The following is a 20,944-nucleotide window of genomic DNA, read 5'->3' as shown; positions in this document are numbered from 1 at the left end:
CATGTGTGCCACTACTTATAATATGAAATAAGAAAATGGTAATTATCTGCATACAAAAAGGTAATTTCTTTATAAAAGATTCACTATGGGATTATTTTAAATGATGGGCTCCTAAATTATTTTGAGATATTATAAAATATTCATATACAACTTTTCAGGAAGAAAGTTATGCTTATAATTTGCAGTTGTTTGATATTGGAAAATACATTAACATTTATCTAGATTATAGGAAAAAAATCTTGTATTTGCATAGTGTTTAATACTCCTCAAAATTTTTAAATATATACCTCATTTGTTCCTTCTCACACAAACCCATGAAGTTGGCAGGTCAAATCTTATAGTAGAAGAAACTGCCACAGAAAAGATGAGTGAGTGACCCTAAATCAGATCAGTAGATCTCAGATTTACTGTTCCTAGTTCGAAGGTCTTTTCTAGTAAGCCATGGTTGGTGCCCAACAGCTACTGTTGGTGCCCAACAGCTCTTTATTGTTTTCCAATTCCTTTTATTTTATACTGGTCCATTTTAGCTTTAAAAATCTCTTGGTTACATCACTGTAGATGTGTGAACTTAGTTACAGTACTGGTTGAAGGGATGGAAAGATAATCTTTGATGGGAACTTGTTGGTGAGTGTTTTGCGGTGTATTGTAGTCTTTTTAACTTAGATCTATGCCCATTTCCTGATCAGAGCAAGAATTATGTGGAGAACTTACTATCAGACTCCTTTGCTTGAAACACGCCCCTCTGAAATCGTACTTTTACACAGTACAGTTCCAGAATGATGAAAAATGAACTTCAGAATTGTCTTTCTAATTCATTCCAGTAGACTTGAGTTTCCTACTTAGTTTGAAAAAGTTCTTTTCTTAACATTGAACTCCAATTGGAGTATTATAACTGGCAGATATGGTCGAATAGTGTAACATGAATAGATTTAGAAAGACTATTAAAATCTTTTCAAACAAACCAAAGACAATTTAACCTTCAAGGAAACAAAAGATTTAAAGACTGTCTTTAAAATTTGTACCAATTTGATACTTTACTAATATTAAGAATTACAGACCTGGAAAGGACTTTAAGAGAGGTCATCTAGTCCACAAGGATAGGACCATTATATTATTCCATTACAAATTCAGCTCTGATATTTTATTTGTTGTGCTTTTCTTGAGGACCATTTAGATGAAATTCTCCCTTGGAAAATTCCAGTTGCTTCCAGGATGAGACTCACTGAAGCTGCAGTGAACTTAGTGATGATTTAGGAAGAGGAAAGAACATAGACTATAACTAAGTCTTAATAGTAAGGACTGACTGGCTTGCACAGGTGATTAGCATATACTTTATTTAAGGATATCTTTTTTCCTCATTATATTCCTCTTACTTTAGATGAAGATTATTTTATTTGTTTTAAACAGCACATCATTTTTGTAAATTTACATTTTAGAGAAATTATTTTTTTAACTGGCAGCAACATATCAGCATTGCGTTCATAATGAAATCATCTTCATATCCTTATAAACTATGTGGCATTTTAAAGTCCCCTTTAACATGTCTAGATCCTTAATAAGGAGACTGCTTCTGAATGCCCCCCCCAAATTCAGAACTTTTATAGAATTTTCATTCAAGTTTTGAAAATTGTTTTGAAGGCCACCAGATAAGGTAATGTGTACCAATGCATAGTAAAGAAACAGATTTCTTTCTTTTCATTTTTTTCTAATATTTATTGGTTGCTTTGGAAAGGTAACCCTAAATTTTCCTTTTACTATTTAGCAGGGTAGCTGTAATTTACATGGAGAAGTATCAATTATGAAGTCACAAAGGATCTCCAGTTAAAATATTTCTTGATTTCCCCCTTCCTTCCCTCTCCCTCATTCCCCCTGCCCCAACCATACTTGCTACAGACCTTGCATCTCTCTCTTCTGTCATTCATAGTAATCTCTGCTGTCAGGTCAGTGGTCACTGTTCTTTCATAGTTACTTAGTCTTTTTCTGTTTGCTTTGTAACCTACTTTGTGCTTGAAGATTCTAAGAGAGAAAAAATACTTCTATACGTTTCCAAAAGTAACTCTACATATGATATATTAACACATATTACTTATCTTCATAAAAGATAATACAGACACTAATAACGTAGTACAGTTTTTCATTGCTCTGATTTGTAAAAACTGAATATATAAGATTTTAGATTTATGCATAGTTAAATTAGGAAGTGATTATTTATGTTAAAAAAGGTTTTGCTTTTCACAGTATGCAGAACAGAATTCCCCTATATAGGAAATTCTGTAATACATTTAATATATTAATAGCTTTCCTAAAATCAATTCATATAATCTTTTCTGGAACATCTTTAAAATTATATAAATGTAGGGGAACATTTATTATAAGATTTTAAAAAGTATGATAAGTACTTTACCAAAGTTTGGAAGAGAATATGGAACTTTGTAATTGGATTAATGTTAATTGGGTTCTTTTTTGTAAAGCTCCTTTAATTTTTTAAATAGAGGAAAGAACAATTATAATTTTGTTGATTTTATTTCTTTTGAAATCCAGTACTCAAATCCCTTAATATACTTTAACATAATATACCAGCTAACAAGTTACATACTTAATAACAAAGGAATGGGTAGTTTCCCGGATTTGCCAAAGTACCATTATATAACTTGCAAAGTAAAGTTGATTGTCCTTGCAAAAAATTTTTTATTGGTGGTCCTGGATCTGTTAGGCTTTCCATTGTAATCTTCTGTTTTTAGGGGATTGTGAGAAGACAGTTAAAGATTTTAAGGTAGCCTAAAACTTGGCATATAAGCTCTTGGTTCAGTATAAAATACTTTTAACAAAATTTTAACTACTCAGCTGTTTTAGAAGTTGTAGGGAGTGCAGAATAAAAAGCAATTTCTTTGGTTAAACAGATAGGAGTATTTTTTTCCATTTGACTTGTCCCAATTAGATTTGCAAAACAAACTTTATCCTCTTACAAAAGATTGAAATATGTCTATCCCTATGTTCCAGTTGCCACAAATTCTTGCCTCAAAACTTTCCTTTTCTTAGCTAGTGTCTAAAACTTAGTAAAAATCCCACCCACATTTCTTCCTACTTCCAGCCTTGTGTGTTCTTTCCATTCTTCCAGTATATTTACATTATTACTGTTTTAAATTACAGCTTTCTTTTCCTTTTTTGCTTGTTCCTTGTTTGACTCTCCTGAGATTTACCTTTTCCTCAGTTTAGATAAAAGATTTTCCTTTTTGGTAAATAACAGTGTTCCTGTTGAAGCTTTGCTAGAGAGAATTTGTGTGTAAATGTCAATGAAATTGTTCAAAACTTAACACTTCTAAAGTATGAACAGAACTATATTGTGATGGGCAGTAACTTAGAGTATTTTTGTGAATTTGCACGGATGTCAGTTTTAAGTACTTTCACATTCTGCTTTTAACCCACTATCATTTGCATGGTAAAAACTTTACTACTATTGGCCCATAAAGGTGTTTGTGGGTTTTTGTCTCCCTTCACTGCTTTTTTTTTTTTAAGTTATTTCCTGAAAGCCTGGTATAGAAGCATTTACCCTGTGCAGGAAGTGCAAATGACCTGTTAGAAGTCTTCATCATTTTCATAAACTGAAGATGGAGCTTGATCTGGGCAAAAGATTTTTGGGTGCTGCTAACATTTTCTGAGATCTGGGAAAAAGGGGTAATAACATGACACCAGCCCTTAAACGGCAACATCTGCTGTGGTTCAAAGCCACACAAAGAAAGCTGCTTAAGCAGTAGAATGCTTTCAGCTACCCAGACAAGTGTGGCTTGACTGCAAAGGCTGCAAAAGTTGAAGAAAACTCAAGGGAAATTGTCGAAAAGCTGTTTGATGGAAAATGAGCATCTTTAGAAGGCAGAAAGTTCTGTGTCCTGCAGGCTATCAGAGATCTTTATCAGAACCTGCTGGTGATCCTGTAGGAGGTGGAACTGGTTTAAAAAGTTGTCAATGGTGCCGTCCAGCAAAAAGTAAGAAGAGGACTTATGAATATACAGATTCTGATTTGGGAAAACCACTGGGCGCTTATAGGTGGCAGACACATCCTAGCCTTCGGTGGAAGGGGAGCAAAAGAAAGAGATCACAGAGTCAAAGAAGTGATCACGACAAGCCACAGTCCTTTGAAGGCCTCCTGAAAACAGTCCACAACAATGTTTGTACTGATGATGTTCGTGGAACGCCAACAGCGAACCAAGCTGGCGGCACCAGGTCATTTCGGATTCCCTTCACCAGATCACTTTCTGAACCTGCACCCCATTGCAGTAGCAGATCTGCAAGGTCACTTTTGACTTCAGTAAGGTCAGAGAATTCAGAGCAAGAAGGATATTTCACTCGTGGTATTTTCTCTACTCTGTCCAGTGGCTTCTCCCGAATGCTGAGTCTAAAAGGAGAATCCAGCAGTGAGCCAGTGAAAGAAGGTATATTGTGATAAATAGGGGAAAAGAAGGGCAGACAGAAATTACTGTAATGTAAGCTAAGTCATTAAAGATGAGGAAAAGAGGGGAAATAGCTATCTTCAAATGTCTGATGAGAGATGTCAACTGAAAGAGGGGTTATAAGGCTTGTTTTGCTTCACCTCAATTAGGATTGATGATCCAGTCAGATTCCTTCTTGATATAAGAAAGATGACTATTAGAGCAGTTCAAATATGATGATCCAATAAAATTCCTTCTTCATATAAGAAAGATAACTATTAGAGCAGTTCAAATATAAGGCTGACTCAGAGGGTAGGTGGTGAGTTCTCCATTAGTGGAGGTCTTCAAGCAGAGACTGGATGACTACTTGTGGAAATGTTGTAGAGGAGATTTCTGCCTTAGGTATAAGGGGGAAATGAATGACCTTTTCAGTTCCTTCCAGCTCAGATTTTATGACTGAATTTGTTTCTTAGAGAACAAATTATCGTATAATTGGTTATACTTTTTAAACAGTAGATCACTAATTGATTTCAAATTGCTCTACATCTTTCAATGGATAACTAATAGTAGAGATTGATAGACATTTTAATAGGCCCATCAGTTTTAGACTATGGAGTATTTTCTCTTCAAGTGGTGATGCTGCAGAGTTTTATTGGTATGGGTAAGAAAACTTTCCCACCCCGATTTTATCATATCAAGATATGCTACATATTAAGTTCATTTTGGTAGTAGAGGGGCAAATACTTTTCTTTAGACAACTCTAAGAATTTATAATTAGGAATTTAGTTTTAGATTGTCCTTTTTTAAAAGGTTTATGGTTGCTAACAGCATTACAAAAAAGTTTATGCTCACATATTTAATTTCTCCTATTGTCTTTTTAAAAATCAAGAAATTATTTTGCAGAAAGTAATATATTACTGGGTAATATTTGGCATGCTCAAAAACCTTGTCATTTTGCTTGTATCTTATAAAGTAAACTTTTGAACCATATGTAATAGAACATAGAGCTCAGTGTGAGAGATGTTACACCTTGAATTTCATGATAGCTATAATAGATAAAACCAGATTTTTCTCTTAGGTTCTGCTAGCAGAACCAATTCAGATCTTTCTTTTATCTGTATATAATTCCTTACATATTCTATAAAATGTGGTACTTTACTGATGATGGTATTTTAAAACTCCCAAAGGAAAAAACTTTTAAACTTTTAATCCACCCTCTGTTATTCAAGCTAACAGATTCAAACAGTAGTGGACTGAGGCATTTAAAAAATCTGTGAGAGTTGTTGAAATTCTTGTGATGGTTACAATGAAACTTTGATAATACCTCAACCCAGTTGAGTCATGGTTGGACAAGCTCTTAGCCATAAAGAAATTTCAGCATGTTATTAAAATGAAGCATTTCATTTCAATGGCCTCATGATCTTTGGGTTATATAATTTTTTAAAAATTGGCATCACCATCATGTCCTAAGATGCACATGTAGAGGCAGAAAGCAGAGTGACATTTCAACTGTTCCTACATACATGCATGACTGTAATTCTAAGAAGAATATTCCTTATTTTTAGCAAAACATTGACACAATTTTTCTACCTTATTCCTCATTTGAGGTCTCTTCATCTAATGAGTTTCAGTCGTGTCATTTTCTCCCTCTCTTTAAGCTGTAAGTGATAGCTGAGAGGGAAATTCTGTTTTTGGCCATGCTTTCCTCTTTCTGTATTATTAAATAATTTTTAAAACATCAAATATTTTTATTTCTCAGGGTCTCATTTTCCTTTATAGCCTAGTCTAGAGGATTTTATGGTGTTCCAAATGAAGGAGGTTTAAAGGAAAACAATTAAGTTAGATTTACATTATTTTTGACATACATTCATTTTGTCAAAGAAAACAACACTTATTTTCCCTCCTTAAACTGTTTTATATAGTGGTAGTAGTACACTTGTACATTTCTGCAATCTTCTTGCAGGCTGAACAGATCTAGCATTTAACTTATGTACTAAGCTGTCAGTCAGTAAACATTGATTAACCTCCTTCACCGTGCCATTTACTGTGCTGAAGGCTGGGGATGCAAAAAGAGGCAAAAGGCAGTCCCTGCCTCAAGGAGCTTGCCTACTAATGTGGGAAGACAATCAGTAAAAACACATGTACAGATAATATATACAGAATAATTAGGAAGTAAATAAGAGAAGATAGGCACTAAAATTAAGAGGGTTTGGGGAAAATTTTCTGTAGAAGACAGGTTTTTTTTTAAAATTTTGTTTGTTTTCAGTTTTCAGCAATCACTTGCATAAGTTATAAATTTTCTCCCCCTTTCTCCTTCCCCTCCCTTGAGACAGCATGCAATCTTATATGGGCTCTACACATACATTCTTATTAAACACATTTTCACATTAATCATGTTGCATAGAAGAATTAAAACGAATGGGAGAAAGCATGAGAAAAACCAAAACAAAACATGACACAAGAGAAAATAGTCTGCTTCATTCTGTGTTCCAATTCCATAGTTCTTTCTGTAAATGTGGATGGCATTTTGCCTCAAGAGTCCTTTGGAAATGTTTTAAGTCCTTTCTAAGTCTATCAGAAATAGTCCTCGTACACTATGACTGTTGCTGTGTATAACGTTCTCCTGGTTTGCTCACTTCACTCAGCCTCAGTTCATAAAATAAGTCTTTCCAGGTATTTGTCATTTCTCATAGCACAATAGTATTCCATTTCATTCTTATACCACAGCTTATTCAGCCATTCCCCAATTGATGGGCATTCCCTTGATTGATTACCAGTTCTTGGCTACCCCAAAAAGAACTGCTATAAATATTTTTGTACATGGGAGTCCTTTCCTGATTTTTATGGTCTCTTTGGGATACATCCCTAGAAGCAATATTGCTGGGTCAAAGGGTATGCACATTTTTATAGCCCTTTGAGCATGGTTCCAAATTACTCTCCAGATTGGCTGGATCAGCTCACAGCTCCACCAGCAATGAATTAGTGTTCCAACTCTCCCCCATCTTCTCCAAAATTTATCATCTTCTTGTTTTGTCGTGTTAGCCAATCTGATAGCTGTGATGTATATCTCAGAATTGTTTTGATTTGCATCTCTCTAATCTAAGTGATATAGAGCATTTTTTCATAACTGTAGATATCTTTAATTTCTTACTTGCCTGTTCATATCCTTTGACCATTTATCAATTAGGGAATGACTAGAAGACCCGTTTTACTGGAAACGTAAAAGAAGCCAGGACAGCCATTAGGTGGAGATGAGAAAGGAGAGCATTTTAGGCATGGTGGATAACCACACAAAATGTCCAGATAGAACTGTGTCTCCTTCATCCTCAGAAAACCCTCATTTGATCTCTCCATCTCTGCTAGCTGTTTTTTTATATCTTCTTTCCTTCATGGCTAAATTTCTTGAGAAAGCATCTACATTCAGTGCTTCCCACTTCCTTTCCTTTCCCTGTCTTCTTAACTCTCTGTAGTCTGGCTTCTGACCTTATCATTTAACTAAAACTGTTCTCCCCAAAGTTGCCAGTGATGTCATTTTCGAAGTGCTCCTTCTTAGCTTCTCCACAGCCTTTTGCACTGTTGATCACTCTCTTCTTGAGACTCCCTTTTCTCTAGGTTTTCCTGGCACTGCTCTCTCTTGATTCTTTTAAGCATCTTCCCTACCACTTCTCAGTCCCCTTATTTGATTTCCAGCCAGGTCATGCACCTCCTAAATGGACTTGTCCTACTGGTTTTGTCCTGGGCAGAGCCTCTTTTCCTTTATTCTTCTCCCACTTTACTGTTTTGCTGTTGATCTCATCTGCTCCCAAGGGTTCAGTTATCATCTCTTTTCAGATGATTTTCACATCTCTTTCTCTGGCCTGGACTACTGTAGTAGACTGTTGGTTGGTTTTGATGCTAAAATCTTTCCCCACTCCAATCCACCCTCCACTCAAATGACAAAGTAATCTTATAAAGCCCAGAGCTAACCATGCTACCCCCTTACTCATCTTAAACTCCATCTAAGCATTCCCTTTGTCCCTTCTAGAATAGAAAATCCTGATTTTTAAAACCCACCATCATCTTTATGTGCATTTTCACTGGCCTCATCATCAGGCCTGGAATCCTCTCCCTCCATGTCTCTACTTCCTGATTTCCTTGTTTCTTTTTTCTCTTTTGTCCAGGAACCCTGAGGTTCTTCTCCTGACGGTTTGAATTTTTTGATTAAAGGGGCCATCCCTTGAGCAACTACTTAAAGAAACCTATTTATTGAATGAGTGTATCTCACTCAAAGTGAGAATGCTATAAGACCTTAGTCTGAAAGGGCCAGGGTCTCACATTGCATCCAGGGCCATCTCCAGTTGTCCTGATGAATATCAGGCCACTGAATCCAGATGGTTCAGGAGAAGAAAGTGAGGCTGGTGACCTTGCACAGCCCTCCCTCCCTCAAATCAAAGTCAACTGCAAGTCATGTCATCATCTTGATGTCATGATCTTCTTTGAGAACAGAGGACAAACACAATAACAACTCTCCCCTTCTGCAAGAAGTCCCCTGCAATCCCCACTCCTTGATGCTAGTGCCTTCCCTTTGAGATTATCTCCAACTTATCCCATAAATGTATTGTTTGTACATAGTTGTTTGCATGTTTTCTCCCTCATTAGAGACTGATTTTTGAGAGTAGAAACTGGTTTTGCCTTTTTGTATTCCCAGCACATTCTTTGTATTTGGTGTCTGGCACATTTATTAATGCTCATCAGTCGATTGGAAGGAACCTTAGAATTTAATCAGTCAGGGAATGGCTTTTAGTAAACTATTCTGTGCCACTATCAATATGATAATCAAAGAAACTCTTGAGTAATCCTTGTTGTTCAGGAGGAGAGAAAGTGGTCTTATTTGCTGGATATTTCTAGAAGGAAGGCAGACATGGTTGGGGGAAACCTCTTCTTCCATTTGTGCGTATCAGTCATATAAAACTACTGAAACTCATAACTAGGCCAACACTTTTGGGAACAGCTATATTTCCAGAAGGGAGACAATGTTACTGATTCAAAGTTTCTCTCCTCAGTCTCAAGCAGGGAGGGAGCTCAAATAAAATAATAATTGTGATAAGTAACATTTATCTGATGCCTTAAGATTTACAAAGTGATTTTCATGTGTGATTTAATTTCATCCTCACAACATTTCTTTAACTCCTGTTATAACCCCTGTTTCATAGATGAGGAAAGTGAGGCTGACAGAAGTTAAGTGACTTGACCAGTTTCACACAGATAGCAGTATCTATGAAGGGATTTGAATTCAGGGCTTTCTATCACTAAATCCAGAGTTTTTTGTTGTCATTCACTCGTTTCAGTCAAGCCCAGTGTTTTGTGATCCCTTGTGGGGTTTTCTTGGCAAAGAAACTGGAATGGTTTGCCATTTTCTTCTCCTGCTCATTTTGCAGATGAGGAAACTGAGGCAAACAGGGTCAAGTGACTTGCACAGGGTCACATACTGCTAAGTGTCTGAGGCCAGATTTATTCTCTAGGCTCACCACTCTATCCACTGAGCTGCCTAACTTTTAGCTTTTTGTATAGTTGCAGAGTTTTAATATTGATTTTACATTATTTTTTATAAAATCCTGAAAATTGTTCAAACTAATTACATGGTTTAAAATTTCACTTAAAAATGATCATTTTTTTCATCAGCTATTCATGTGGAGTTAGTTTTTTATTAGGCTAAGTAGAGGGTTCTAATAAGTCAAAATAAAAATACTTTCATTAGTGTTTCTATCACAATTTCAGTGTTGCATTCTGTTTCCCCATTAAATATTCCTAGGAAGACCATTAAATTTGTTATTTTATTAAATGGAATATCTTTAAGCTTATCTGACTTAATCAAATCCTCAAGTTGAGATTCGTGCTTTCCTTGACTACTTTAAATTTTTCAAAGCTCTTATGGTGCATTTGATTGATTTTTGCATTCTGTGAATGTTAGTTCATCTTGACTGCAATGCAGTTGAAGTAAAGAAAATTCTTCAAGAATATCAATGATTATAGCAAAGTCTTACAAGACATTACTGTTAGCTCATCTCTTTGCCAAACCAGAATTAGAAGCACAAGAACAATGCATATATAATGCAGGTTACACATGCCATTTAGGAGTATTAGTTTGTAAACTACATGCTGCTCATCTTGGTCCCAGTACTTGATTAATTTTAATATTTTCAATTTGATATTCTTTTGTTACACTTTCTATTTTGGTTTAGTTTTTATTAGATTGGTGGCAAATAGGGATAAATTTTGTCCAGAAATATCTTTAAATGATTAACTTAGGGTTTTTTCCCCTAGATAATGAATTGTCAAATGATTATTGCACTTGGTGATTTAAACAGTGCTGACAATTTTATAGTTACACCAGGTGGATTGTATTATTACCATTAGAACTAAATACAATTAAGTTCACTGTCAAATATTCATTATAAAAGCCAAAATCATTTAAAGTAGATAATAACTTATTGAAAATATTTTCTACTATGGTTGACACCAATTCTTTTTAAGTAACAAGTAACGTTATTGCTGTAGGGGCTGATTGAATGGGCACTAGCTTGCAGAATTCCTGAAAACTTAACAATTGGCTCTCACAAGCTAGTACAAGCTGGCGCCTGCACTGCACTAGCAGTCTTTAATCATGCTCTTCGCCTTTATGAGTAGCCTTGGTGAGAGACTTTTCATCACCAGCTGCCACTATGAAATAAATAAGCCATACTCAGTGTTCATTCTGAAGGATGCTGTGATTTGCCAGGAAATTGTGATTGATTGCCTGGAGACCTTTATACCATATGATGTTACGTTTAAGATTACCCTTTTTACAGAGTTCAGGCTCCCTGACTCTCCCTTCTCTGTTTTCCTGTGAGATTCTCTAAACTGAAAGCTAAGTGGTGCAGTGGATGGAGCACTGGGGCTGGTGTTCAAATCTGACCTCAGATACTTAATTAGATGTGTAATCCTGGGCAAGTCACTTAACCTCTGCCTCTCAGGACTTTTGAGGATCATGTGAGATGATACTTGTAAAGTCCTTTGCAAACGGTAAGGTACTATATAAATGCTTTCATAATATTCTACTTATTTGACGCAACATTTATAGGTAGTCTCTGAATTACAAATGCTTGACTTATGAATGAGTCATACCTATCATCTGGTACTGTATACACTGATTACCTTGATTCCTATCCCCCCACCTTCAGTCTGATGGGGTGCCCACTGCCATTATCAATAGGAGAAAAAAAATGAAGCTTTCAGATATGTGGAGGAGAGAACAGCAATGTAGGCCAAAGGTATCCCCCAAATATCTCCTATAATTTGTGGATTCTTTCATGTTACTTTGAAACATGCCAATACCTTTAAAAAGATTATGGGGCTTTCAGATATATTAGTTCAATAAGTTGTTTCACTCCACAGATCCATCTGAGATCAGATGAAGTAAATACTCCAGGTGGTTGCTGAGGAGGGTAGGTCTCAGAGTAGGTCCTATGGCATCCATGGGCACTCTGGCAGTGAACCGACTGCTTTGGATAAAGCTGGTTTTGTTGCTTTAGAAGGTCAGAGAACAGCAAGATGATACTGAAGTATACTCATTATATTTGCAAATGAGATCAAGCTGGGAGGGATAGCTAACAAAATAAATGGCAATCAGGATGCAAAAGGATCTTGATGAGTTAGAGAATTGGAGAATATCCAGCAGGCAGAAGTGTGAAGTCCTCAAATTGGGCACCAAAGCAGACTTCACAAGTATGAAGTAAGGAAAGCATGGTGGGAAGGCAAGGGGCTCAGCTGTGACATAATATGACTATGGGCCAGTCATGCTAAGTACTTTTAAAAAAAATAAATATCAGGTCATTTGTTAAAATAGGTCTTTTAGTGGACTTGTACAGGATGATCTGTGTTTGTCCTTCGTTTTTGAAGAAGACCATGACCTCAGAGAAGTGACAACATGACTTGCACTGGTTATTACAATGCTGTGGCATCCAAAGCTCCTATGCCCTTGTGTATCGCCAAGGCAACATTCATGGCACCCACGCTCAGCTCTACATTTATTCAGACCCCAGTCTCCATTAAACAAACCACAAACGGTTCTCTCACTCAGGCTAGCTGCTGCCTGCTTCCTGTGTCTTTCCCAGTTCTGACTAGTCTGACCAACTTCCTCCCAGCTCTGCTCCAACCCTGCCTCTTCCTGCTTCGCCCCTTCCAGTTCCCCCATTCAGCCAGCTCCTCCCACTACATGTGATTTAAGCAGGTCACATGGACCTGTTAATGTATGGGAAAGATCCTCACGTTAAGCAAAAAAACCCAAAAACATTAACAATAATTAATTGGGAATAACTTTCAGAAATAGTGAGGTGATGCCCTCATATGACTGCACCTAGAGTGTTATCTGTTCTAAATGCCAAGCTGAACCACCTTGGTGAAGTAGAGCATGTTGAGGGCCAGGGGGAACAATCACAAAGATGGGGGATGCTAAGACTGTGCCCTTTGAGGATCAGTTGAAAGAGCTTGGGAAAGAGCTTAGACTAGAGAAGAGAAGATTTGGGGACATGATAGCTCTCTTCAGATATTGTCATTTGGAGGACTTGTTCTGTTTGTCCCCATAGGCCAGAATCAGGAGCAATGAGTGGAAGTTTGGAAAAAAGCAAATTGAGGCTTGAGGTCAGGAAGAGCTCCCTAACTAACAATTAGGACTATCCCAAAATGGAATTGATTGCAGTGGATAGAGTACTGGGCCTGGAGTCAGAAAGACCTGAGTTCAAATATGACCTCAGACACTTAATAACTATCTGATTCTGCGAAAGTCACTTAATCTGTTTTTGCCTCAGTTTACTCATCTGTAAAGTGGGAATAAGAATGGCATTTACTTCCCAGGATTGCTGTGAGAATCAAATGAGATTATAATTGTATTTAGCATGGTGCCTGTCATATTTTGTTATCTGTCATGTCCAATTCTTTGTGATCTCATTTGAGGTTTTCTTGGCAAAAATATTGAAGTGGTTTTCCATTTCCTTCTGTAGTTCATTTTACAGATGAGAAGACTGAGACAAACAGGGTTAAGTGACTTGCCCAAGGTCACACAGCTACTAAGTGTGAGGCCAGATTAGAACACACTAAGGATGAGTCTTCTGACTCCAGGTCTGGCAGTCTATCCTCTTTACCCTCTAGCTGTCTCCAAAAACACTCAGCACAGTGCCTGGCCTATTGTAAGCCCTATATAAATGTTAACTACTATTATTGTTGTTTTTATTTTTTCAAGGCACTTTATTTCAATTTTTGAATTACCTTAATTATACAGAAGACATTTTTCATTATTATTGAGTCAGGTTGCCTCTTTTTAACTTTCACAAGATCTAGTTTTGTCCTTCAAAGCACTACCAGAACAAGGCTAATGTGTCTTCTACATCACAAACTCTTAACAATTTGAGGACTTTCTTTGTTTCTTCACAACCTCATCACCTCCCATATACCTGATTGTCATCTGTACACCAATAACTCCTTAGTCTTTGCCTCTTACTCTAGTGTCTCAGTCCTGCATTAGACCTGCCTATGGGACCTTTTCAACTCTTAGTTTAGTCAGTAGCTCAAATGCAAAGTGTTCCAGACACTACTCATTCTCTTTCTTCCTAAACACATTCATCCCTCTTCCAAATTATCCAGTTGCTGACTTCTTACTCTCCCCATGTTATTGTTTCTACCTCTGCAGTATCTCTTGCATCTGGCCCCTTTCTTCCACCCCTCATAGCTACCACCTAAGTGCAGGTGCTCTCACCATCTTTTGTCTGGTCTGTCCCAATGTCTTTTTAAGTAGCTTCCCTCTCCCAAGTCTCTAGTCACCCTAATCTTTCCTCCACACAGATGCCAGTGATCGGTCAGTCAATAAACATTTATTAAGTACCTACTATATGCCAAGCATTGGGCTAAGCACTGGAGATACAAAGAAGGGTAAGAAAAAAATGACACCTCTAAAGTGTTTTACCTGGAGTCAAGAAGACTTGGATTCAGATTTCATCTCTGCCAGTTGTTAAGAACTACATTACCATGGGCAACTTGCTTAACTTTGCTGAAGCTCCATTTCCTCATCTGTAAAATGATGAAATTGTTGTTTCTACCTCCACTGCATCTCCAACCTTTGTTCCCGTCTCTCTACTCTTACAGTCACTCTCCTTGTTCAGGTCTCTTTCTTTGACTCAGGCAATAACCTCTTACTTGGTTTTCCTGCCTCAAACTCCTCCCAGCCTCCATTCCAATGCAGTTGCTAAAATGAATTCCCAAAGAGCAAATCTTATTATGTCACTCTCCTCCTTAAAAACCTTTATGGCTCCCATTTGCTCTGAGAACCAAACAGATCACTTCACAACCTCTCTTGATCCATCTTTCCAGCATTATTCACTGTTATGATCCTTTCTGTTCCATCCAACCAAGCTATCCCTACAAAGGCTCCTTATATGTAGTAATCTGTCCTGTGACTCTGCCTTTACCCCATGTCTAGAATCCATTTTCTCCTCTCCTCTAACTCTTAGAATCCCTTGTTTCCTTCAAAATTCTGATCAGGTGAGGCATGTGAAAGCCTTTACTGATACTCCCAGCTGCTCTTCTCTACCCCTGTACTCTGCCAATTAATTTGTATTTGTTTTGTATATACGTAGAAAATGTATGTTGTCTCTCCAGTGGAATGTAAACTTCTTATGGAAGTTGATCAGTTGTATTGTTGTACCTCTAGAGTCTATATATATGCCAGTGCCTGGCATGTAATAAGTGCTTGTTCATTGATTGATTTGGCAGAGTCCCCAAAATTCCTGCACCTACTTTACAGGACTATTGCTAAATGTTATTGGTGCTATATATATTTCTATAGAAATACAGATGTTATTATTAATGCTGTTATTCTAATATTTGATTTCCTTATGGCCTGGCAGATTTTAATTTATTTGCATTAGGGACTTATTAACTATTTTTCTTTCTTTTATATGAGGTATAATAATCAATTAAGAAAAATTACCTTATTACCCAAGTGCTCTGAATTTTCAGTTTGCAAGATGCTGCACTTATAGTAAATACTGATTATTAATTACAAGAGTGAGTAATAGTACTTAAGGTCTAGCATCCTAATTTTATGGCTAGACTATCTTATTCTAGATCCTTTTGTAAGTTGAAACCCATGATTCAATTTACCATTTAATTAGCCAAATCTGGACATTCCCTCAAAGAAATACAAAGAAATATATATTCTCTTTTCTACTAGTACCAGCAGATGTTTTCCAATACCAGCACAAACAATGACTTTTCTCTGACGTGTATTTGCCATCTGCTTCATTTAAGTTGCAATTGGGCCTTTGATCCATCAGTTTGGATACTTAAATTATGTTTTCTCTTTTGTTAGAAATTATGAAGAACTGCAAATGAAGCATTTAAAAGTTTTAATACTTTGAATGTTTTAAAACTAATTCTGCTTCTCCTTTTTGAGTCACGTGATAAACTAAAAAAGCACATGAATTGTATTTTTATATAAAAGTTCTCAAAACATTTCAGGCATGAATCTTATTAATGTATAGATCCATTATCTGATAAATAGATTTGAGATTATTATGCAATGCAAAATTTCATGACTTTCACCGAGAAAGAAGGATTAAATACAGAATAAAGAAGTTGAACTAAATTTAATAATGAAAAAAGTAAACTTCACTTAGTTCAGTTGGTTGTACCAAGTTTTGGAGAAAGTCAGTCAAAGCTCTCAGATGGACAGTTATTTTTAATTTCTATTAGTTCTAAGCTGTTTTCAAGTATAATCAATTAGGTACAGACAGATTCACACACTTCAGTTTATTTCCCTTGCCTAACTTGGGTCAAGAATACCATGGAAGTTATTCTTTAAAGTAAATGCTCGTTACTTCATTCTCTAATAGTTCCATCATCAACTTCATAACTTTCTTGGCATTATTTACCTTTTGAGGTATACGACAAAGACATTGCTTTGAATTCAGAGTGATTCCTGGTTACATGACTCTTTTTGATAATCCATTGCTTTGGTTGGGTTGACTTTGTCAGCTTTCTTTTGGAAATACAAACTGACTAAAAATCCTGAATCCTTAAATGATTACATGAATGTGTTTTTAGAATAGCTAATACCCCAAGTAGCAGTAGAGTATAGTAGGAAAATGTGTTGGACCCTCATTTTGCCTACTAATAACCTCTGAGCCTAGCTTTTCTCATCCATAAAATGGAGGGTTTAGAATAGATGAACTAAGTTCCCTTACAGATGGAAGTCAGTCCTATGAAATACAGTTTCCTAGTATATTTATTGATCTCCACAATACTATTCCATCTTCCCCTAGAACTGTGTGGACTAGCCTCTTGGAGACCACAGCCCTTGGTGCTGGCAGTGACATGAGCATCATATTCATTTTTCTAAGCTGTGCCTTAAATATGCATGAGCAGCATTCTGCTGCTCATCAGGCATTCTGCTCCTTAGAAAAGGACTTGTTTCCTCTGAGGCACATAACTCTGGCAGTCAGATAGGAGGCAGATTAGTAATTACCTTTCCCTCTTGATTTCATAGCACTTTTATAATCTACTCCTCTATAATGCATTTATCATGTATTATTGTGTCAATGTACTTGTCTTCATCACCCTATTCATCTGTAAACTCTGTGAGGGCAGGAAATCATGTCATCTTATCTAAACTTTGTATGTCCCCTGAACTGCAATGCTCAGAGAATACTGGATGTTTAATAAAGGTTTATTGGAATGAATTGAATAATTTTGCCTTTTCTTGGCACTTATTGTCAAATATATTTTCAAAAATATGTTTCAAAAACAGAGGGAGAGACTCTGGACTTGAAGTTGGCCACATGAAACCAGTATAGTTCCTATTATTCACCCATAGCTTACTCATTTAGCCAAATGCCATGTTTAAATGTAGAGGAAAGGTAGGTTTTTTCTGCCCCCTTATAGCCTATAAAAACCAGAGTACCCAAGTTCTTTAGTCTTCAATGTGTTTAGAAGTCAGAGAGGGTGATTAATTTATCCTACTCTTTAAACTTTTAGGGTATGCTCTGCATTAAATACATTTAACCTCTCTCACTTACTAGGCAACCGGAATTAAAAGGTTCAGTGGATTTTTATTATGGCCTTCTAAATCTTTATGTAAATGGGGTTTCCTCTACTATATCCTATCTCTTAATATCCTACTTCACTTTTTCCTTTTCTCTGTCTGTCTCTCTTTCCCCTTTGATTAAATATCTTTAACTTTCTTGAAATGATTTTTATGTGTGGTTGTAGCTTGACATTTTAGTCTAATAGTAAGCATCCCACCACATTGCTGTAACACTCACCAAAAAAAAAATTCAGGTCAAAAGCAGATAGATGTTTTTCTGTTTACATAAAAGATAAATTGTTGTTTACTATGTCTCTATGATTCAAGAAGGTCTGCATATTAAGGTCATGGTAAGTCAAGACTAACAATTTTTTGTTCCTCTCCACTCCTTTTAGAATCCTTTGTAGTTATATGTATACTAATATGGGTATCCTTTGTGGTTCATTGTTACTTAATGTTTTCCATTTCTTCAGTAGACATATACTTCAGAATTGTGTTATTTGAAGTTGTTGAGAATGTCAGTCAACTAACATTTATTAAGTGCCCACTGTATGCCAGGCACTGTGCTAAATACTGGGAACAAACACAAAAATTCCCTACTCTCAAAGAGCTCATAATCTAGTTTGAAAGACAACATGAAAGAAAACCATAAATAAGATATATGCAAGATAAATTGAAGATAATTTCAGAAAGAAGGCGCCAAGATTAGAGAGAACCGAGAAACACCTCTTAGAGTTAACTGAGACTTGAAGGAAACCAAGGAAGCAACTTGGTAGAGAGAAGAAAAACAATCTTCCTTACGTGTCAACAGTGCCTTGTTTTGGCAGTGAATCCACAGTTAACAGAACATTTATTATCATGAAACAGCCTTATTTTGACTGACAGGTTAAGAAGACCTTCAGTAATCCTTGATGTCATGATGATGATGATGATGATGATGATGATGATGATGATGATGATGATGATGGTACTGACACTGATGTAGTACTTTACAACCTAAAAGTGTTTTTGTTTTGTTTTTGTTTACCATGTAGCATCTCATTGCAGCCTCCTAGCAGCCCTATGAGGGAAATACTGTTTTCCCCCTTTTTGCTGATGAGGAAACTGACTCAGATTAAGTAACTTGTCATTGGTCACGTAGTGATTTGATTGGTTGGATTTGAACTTCCTGAATTCTAGTCCAGTCTAGGCTAGTCCAAGAGAACTGGGCATGTTCCTCCCAATAATATTTTGAATGGATTTTAAAAATTAATGATGCTCCATTGGTGAGGTCAAGAGGCATCATGGAAGGTCTTCAACCTAAAGGGTGAATCCACTGTAGTGTACTTCAACTCATTTCAACAAACATTTATTGAGTGCCTGATTTATGCCAGACCCATGCTCCATGCTGAAGGTACCAAGATAAATATAAAAGGATCTTGGTATAGAGAGGTTGGGGGGTTGTGGGTGGGAGGAGAAGTACGAACGTTCAAGTACATATCTACAGGATAAATTTTTAAATCATATTTTGGGGGGATGGACAGAAAGCAATAACAACTAGAGAAATCAAGAAATACCTTCCTGTAGGAAGTGGTGCTTGAGTTGTGCTTTGATGGAAGCTTGGAATTCCATGAAGCAGAGGTGAGGAAGAAGGCTTCCTAGCCATGTGAAGGCATAGATAGAGGTTGAAATGTTTTACTCAGTCAATTGCAAGTAGACTAATGTGGATAGAATGCTGCACAGGAATGAAAGTAGGATGAACTCATTTGGGCCAGAGTCTGATGGAGGGCTGGGAGGTGCCTGACAGGCCATCCACTCTAGCCCCTTCATTTTATAGACCAGGAAACCAACATCCAGAGAGCTTGTGACTTAGCTAAAGTCACAAAGTGTTAGAGGCAAGATTTTAATCCATATCCTCTAACTCTAGATCCATAGTTGTTTCCACAATGCCGGACTGCCTTCATAGGTTAGAGCCATATTTGTGAAGATCTTTAAATGATAAGTAAATTAGAAAGCAACTGAAACTTGTTGATCAAGAGAGTGGTACCTTAGCAGTTTTATTTTAACGGGAATGTGGAAGATGGATTGGAGAAAGAGGAGGCTGGAGTCCGATTAGGCTGTTGCAGTAGTTTAGTCAAGAAGTGGTACATTCAACATAGAACATGTTGAGCTTGGGTTACCTATTGGATATACAGGTGGAGATATCTAATAGGCAATTGGTGATGGAGGACTGGAGCTCAGGAGAGAGATTAGGACTGGATGTGTAGCTGTCTGCCTAGAAATGAGAGTTGAATTGTTGGTAGCTGATGAGGTCACCAAGAGAGTGTAGGGAGGGAAGAGAAGAGGGCCCAGGACAGAGCTTCGAAGCATTCCCACTCTTAGGCTAAAATCTGCATCATTGAAAGAAGCACCTTCTATGCAATCACAGATCCATTGGAGTACAAGTAGCCAAGTCGTAAATCACTAGGGAGGTTTTTCTATGTGTTTGAAACCTAGTTCTTTAGAAAACAGCAGTACTGTATGGTATTGTTATTATATTGTTGTGATTATATTATTATATTGTGTAATATTCTTGTTTACCAGGAGAGCAACTTGAGCTTTGCTTTGTAGAGTTTGACTGTGCCCATTGTTATGACTAATTTGGTTATTATTTTCACTATTCTGTTTTTTACAAGTGGTGTCCTAATTCAAAAATAATGTACTCTTAAACCACATTTCACTCTTTTGTGCCTAAACTTCTTATCATTATATAATTGTGATTTTTTTTTTTTGCAGCATGCATAGGTATTTGTCTTAGGCTAATACATTACATGGATAATGGTTTCCTATTCTAGTTACCAAAAATATGAATCCTTATCATAGACATACATGCTGTTAGTTTGATGTTGTACCTACTGCATTTCCTGTTAGAACTACTGTAGTCTGATTTAAAAAATCCCACTGCATTTAAAGAGTGACTATCATGTTTTTATCTTCCTAAGATAATTTCTGATCATTTTCTCATGCTCTGGGCCAGAGTTCCTTTGTTGAGGAATTGAGGGGAGTAGTAGGATGAGTAACAGCTCTGAATCTATGATTATGAAATCATATCCATCTGAATACAGGTTCTTAGTGACTGAGCTTTGGTCAGTAAACCACAGGCATTTTTCCTATCATTCACACAAGGAATTTTCAAGTTCAGATCTTGTCATCTCCTTCCCCATTCTCTACCCACCAGTTTCTGGATGTAGTGCTGATGTTTTATTTAATTAACTTTAAGTAAAAAAGCAATCTTGTATAGTTGAAGTACTTTCAGGGATTGTTTTATGAACAGGAAAATATTTTGAAGTTTAAGGGATTGGAATTCAATTATATTTGTGTTGGAAGATAACCATAACCTTGGGCAAAATACAGAGTATATTATATTACTCACTGTGTGGCTTATTGTTCTAGAGAAAAGTGGTAT

The 20,944-nt window shown here is 36.6% G+C and overlaps 1 protein-coding gene across 7 annotated transcripts in view; it reads left to right on the top strand.

Annotated features, from left to right (window-relative positions):
* The window catches only part of RASAL2 (RAS protein activator like 2), a 358,420-nt gene that overhangs the window by 128,302 nt on the left and 209,174 nt on the right, over positions 1 to 20,944 (top strand). For 4 of the 7 annotated variants that reach the window (XM_072648548.1, XM_072648547.1, XM_072648546.1 and 1 more), the window contains exon 1: positions 1,947 to 4,430. The exons of the other annotated variants lie outside the window; for them this stretch is intronic. In XM_072648548.1, the coding sequence (XP_072504649.1) occupies positions 3,854 to 4,430 (577 nt within the window). In that variant the 5' untranslated portion in view covers positions 1,947 to 3,853. Of the gene's footprint in view, positions 1 to 1,946; positions 4,431 to 20,944 lie in introns of those variants that run through there. 7 annotated transcript variants of the gene reach the window in all.

The sequence above is a fragment of the Notamacropus eugenii genome, chromosome 2 (genome assembly GCF_028372415.1).
Source record: "Notamacropus eugenii isolate mMacEug1 chromosome 2, mMacEug1.pri_v2, whole genome shotgun sequence".
Classification (NCBI taxonomy): domain Eukaryota; kingdom Metazoa; phylum Chordata; class Mammalia; order Diprotodontia; family Macropodidae; genus Notamacropus; species Notamacropus eugenii.
Note: the sequence above shows the minus strand (reverse complement) of the source record. Positions and strands in the feature narration are given on the sequence as shown.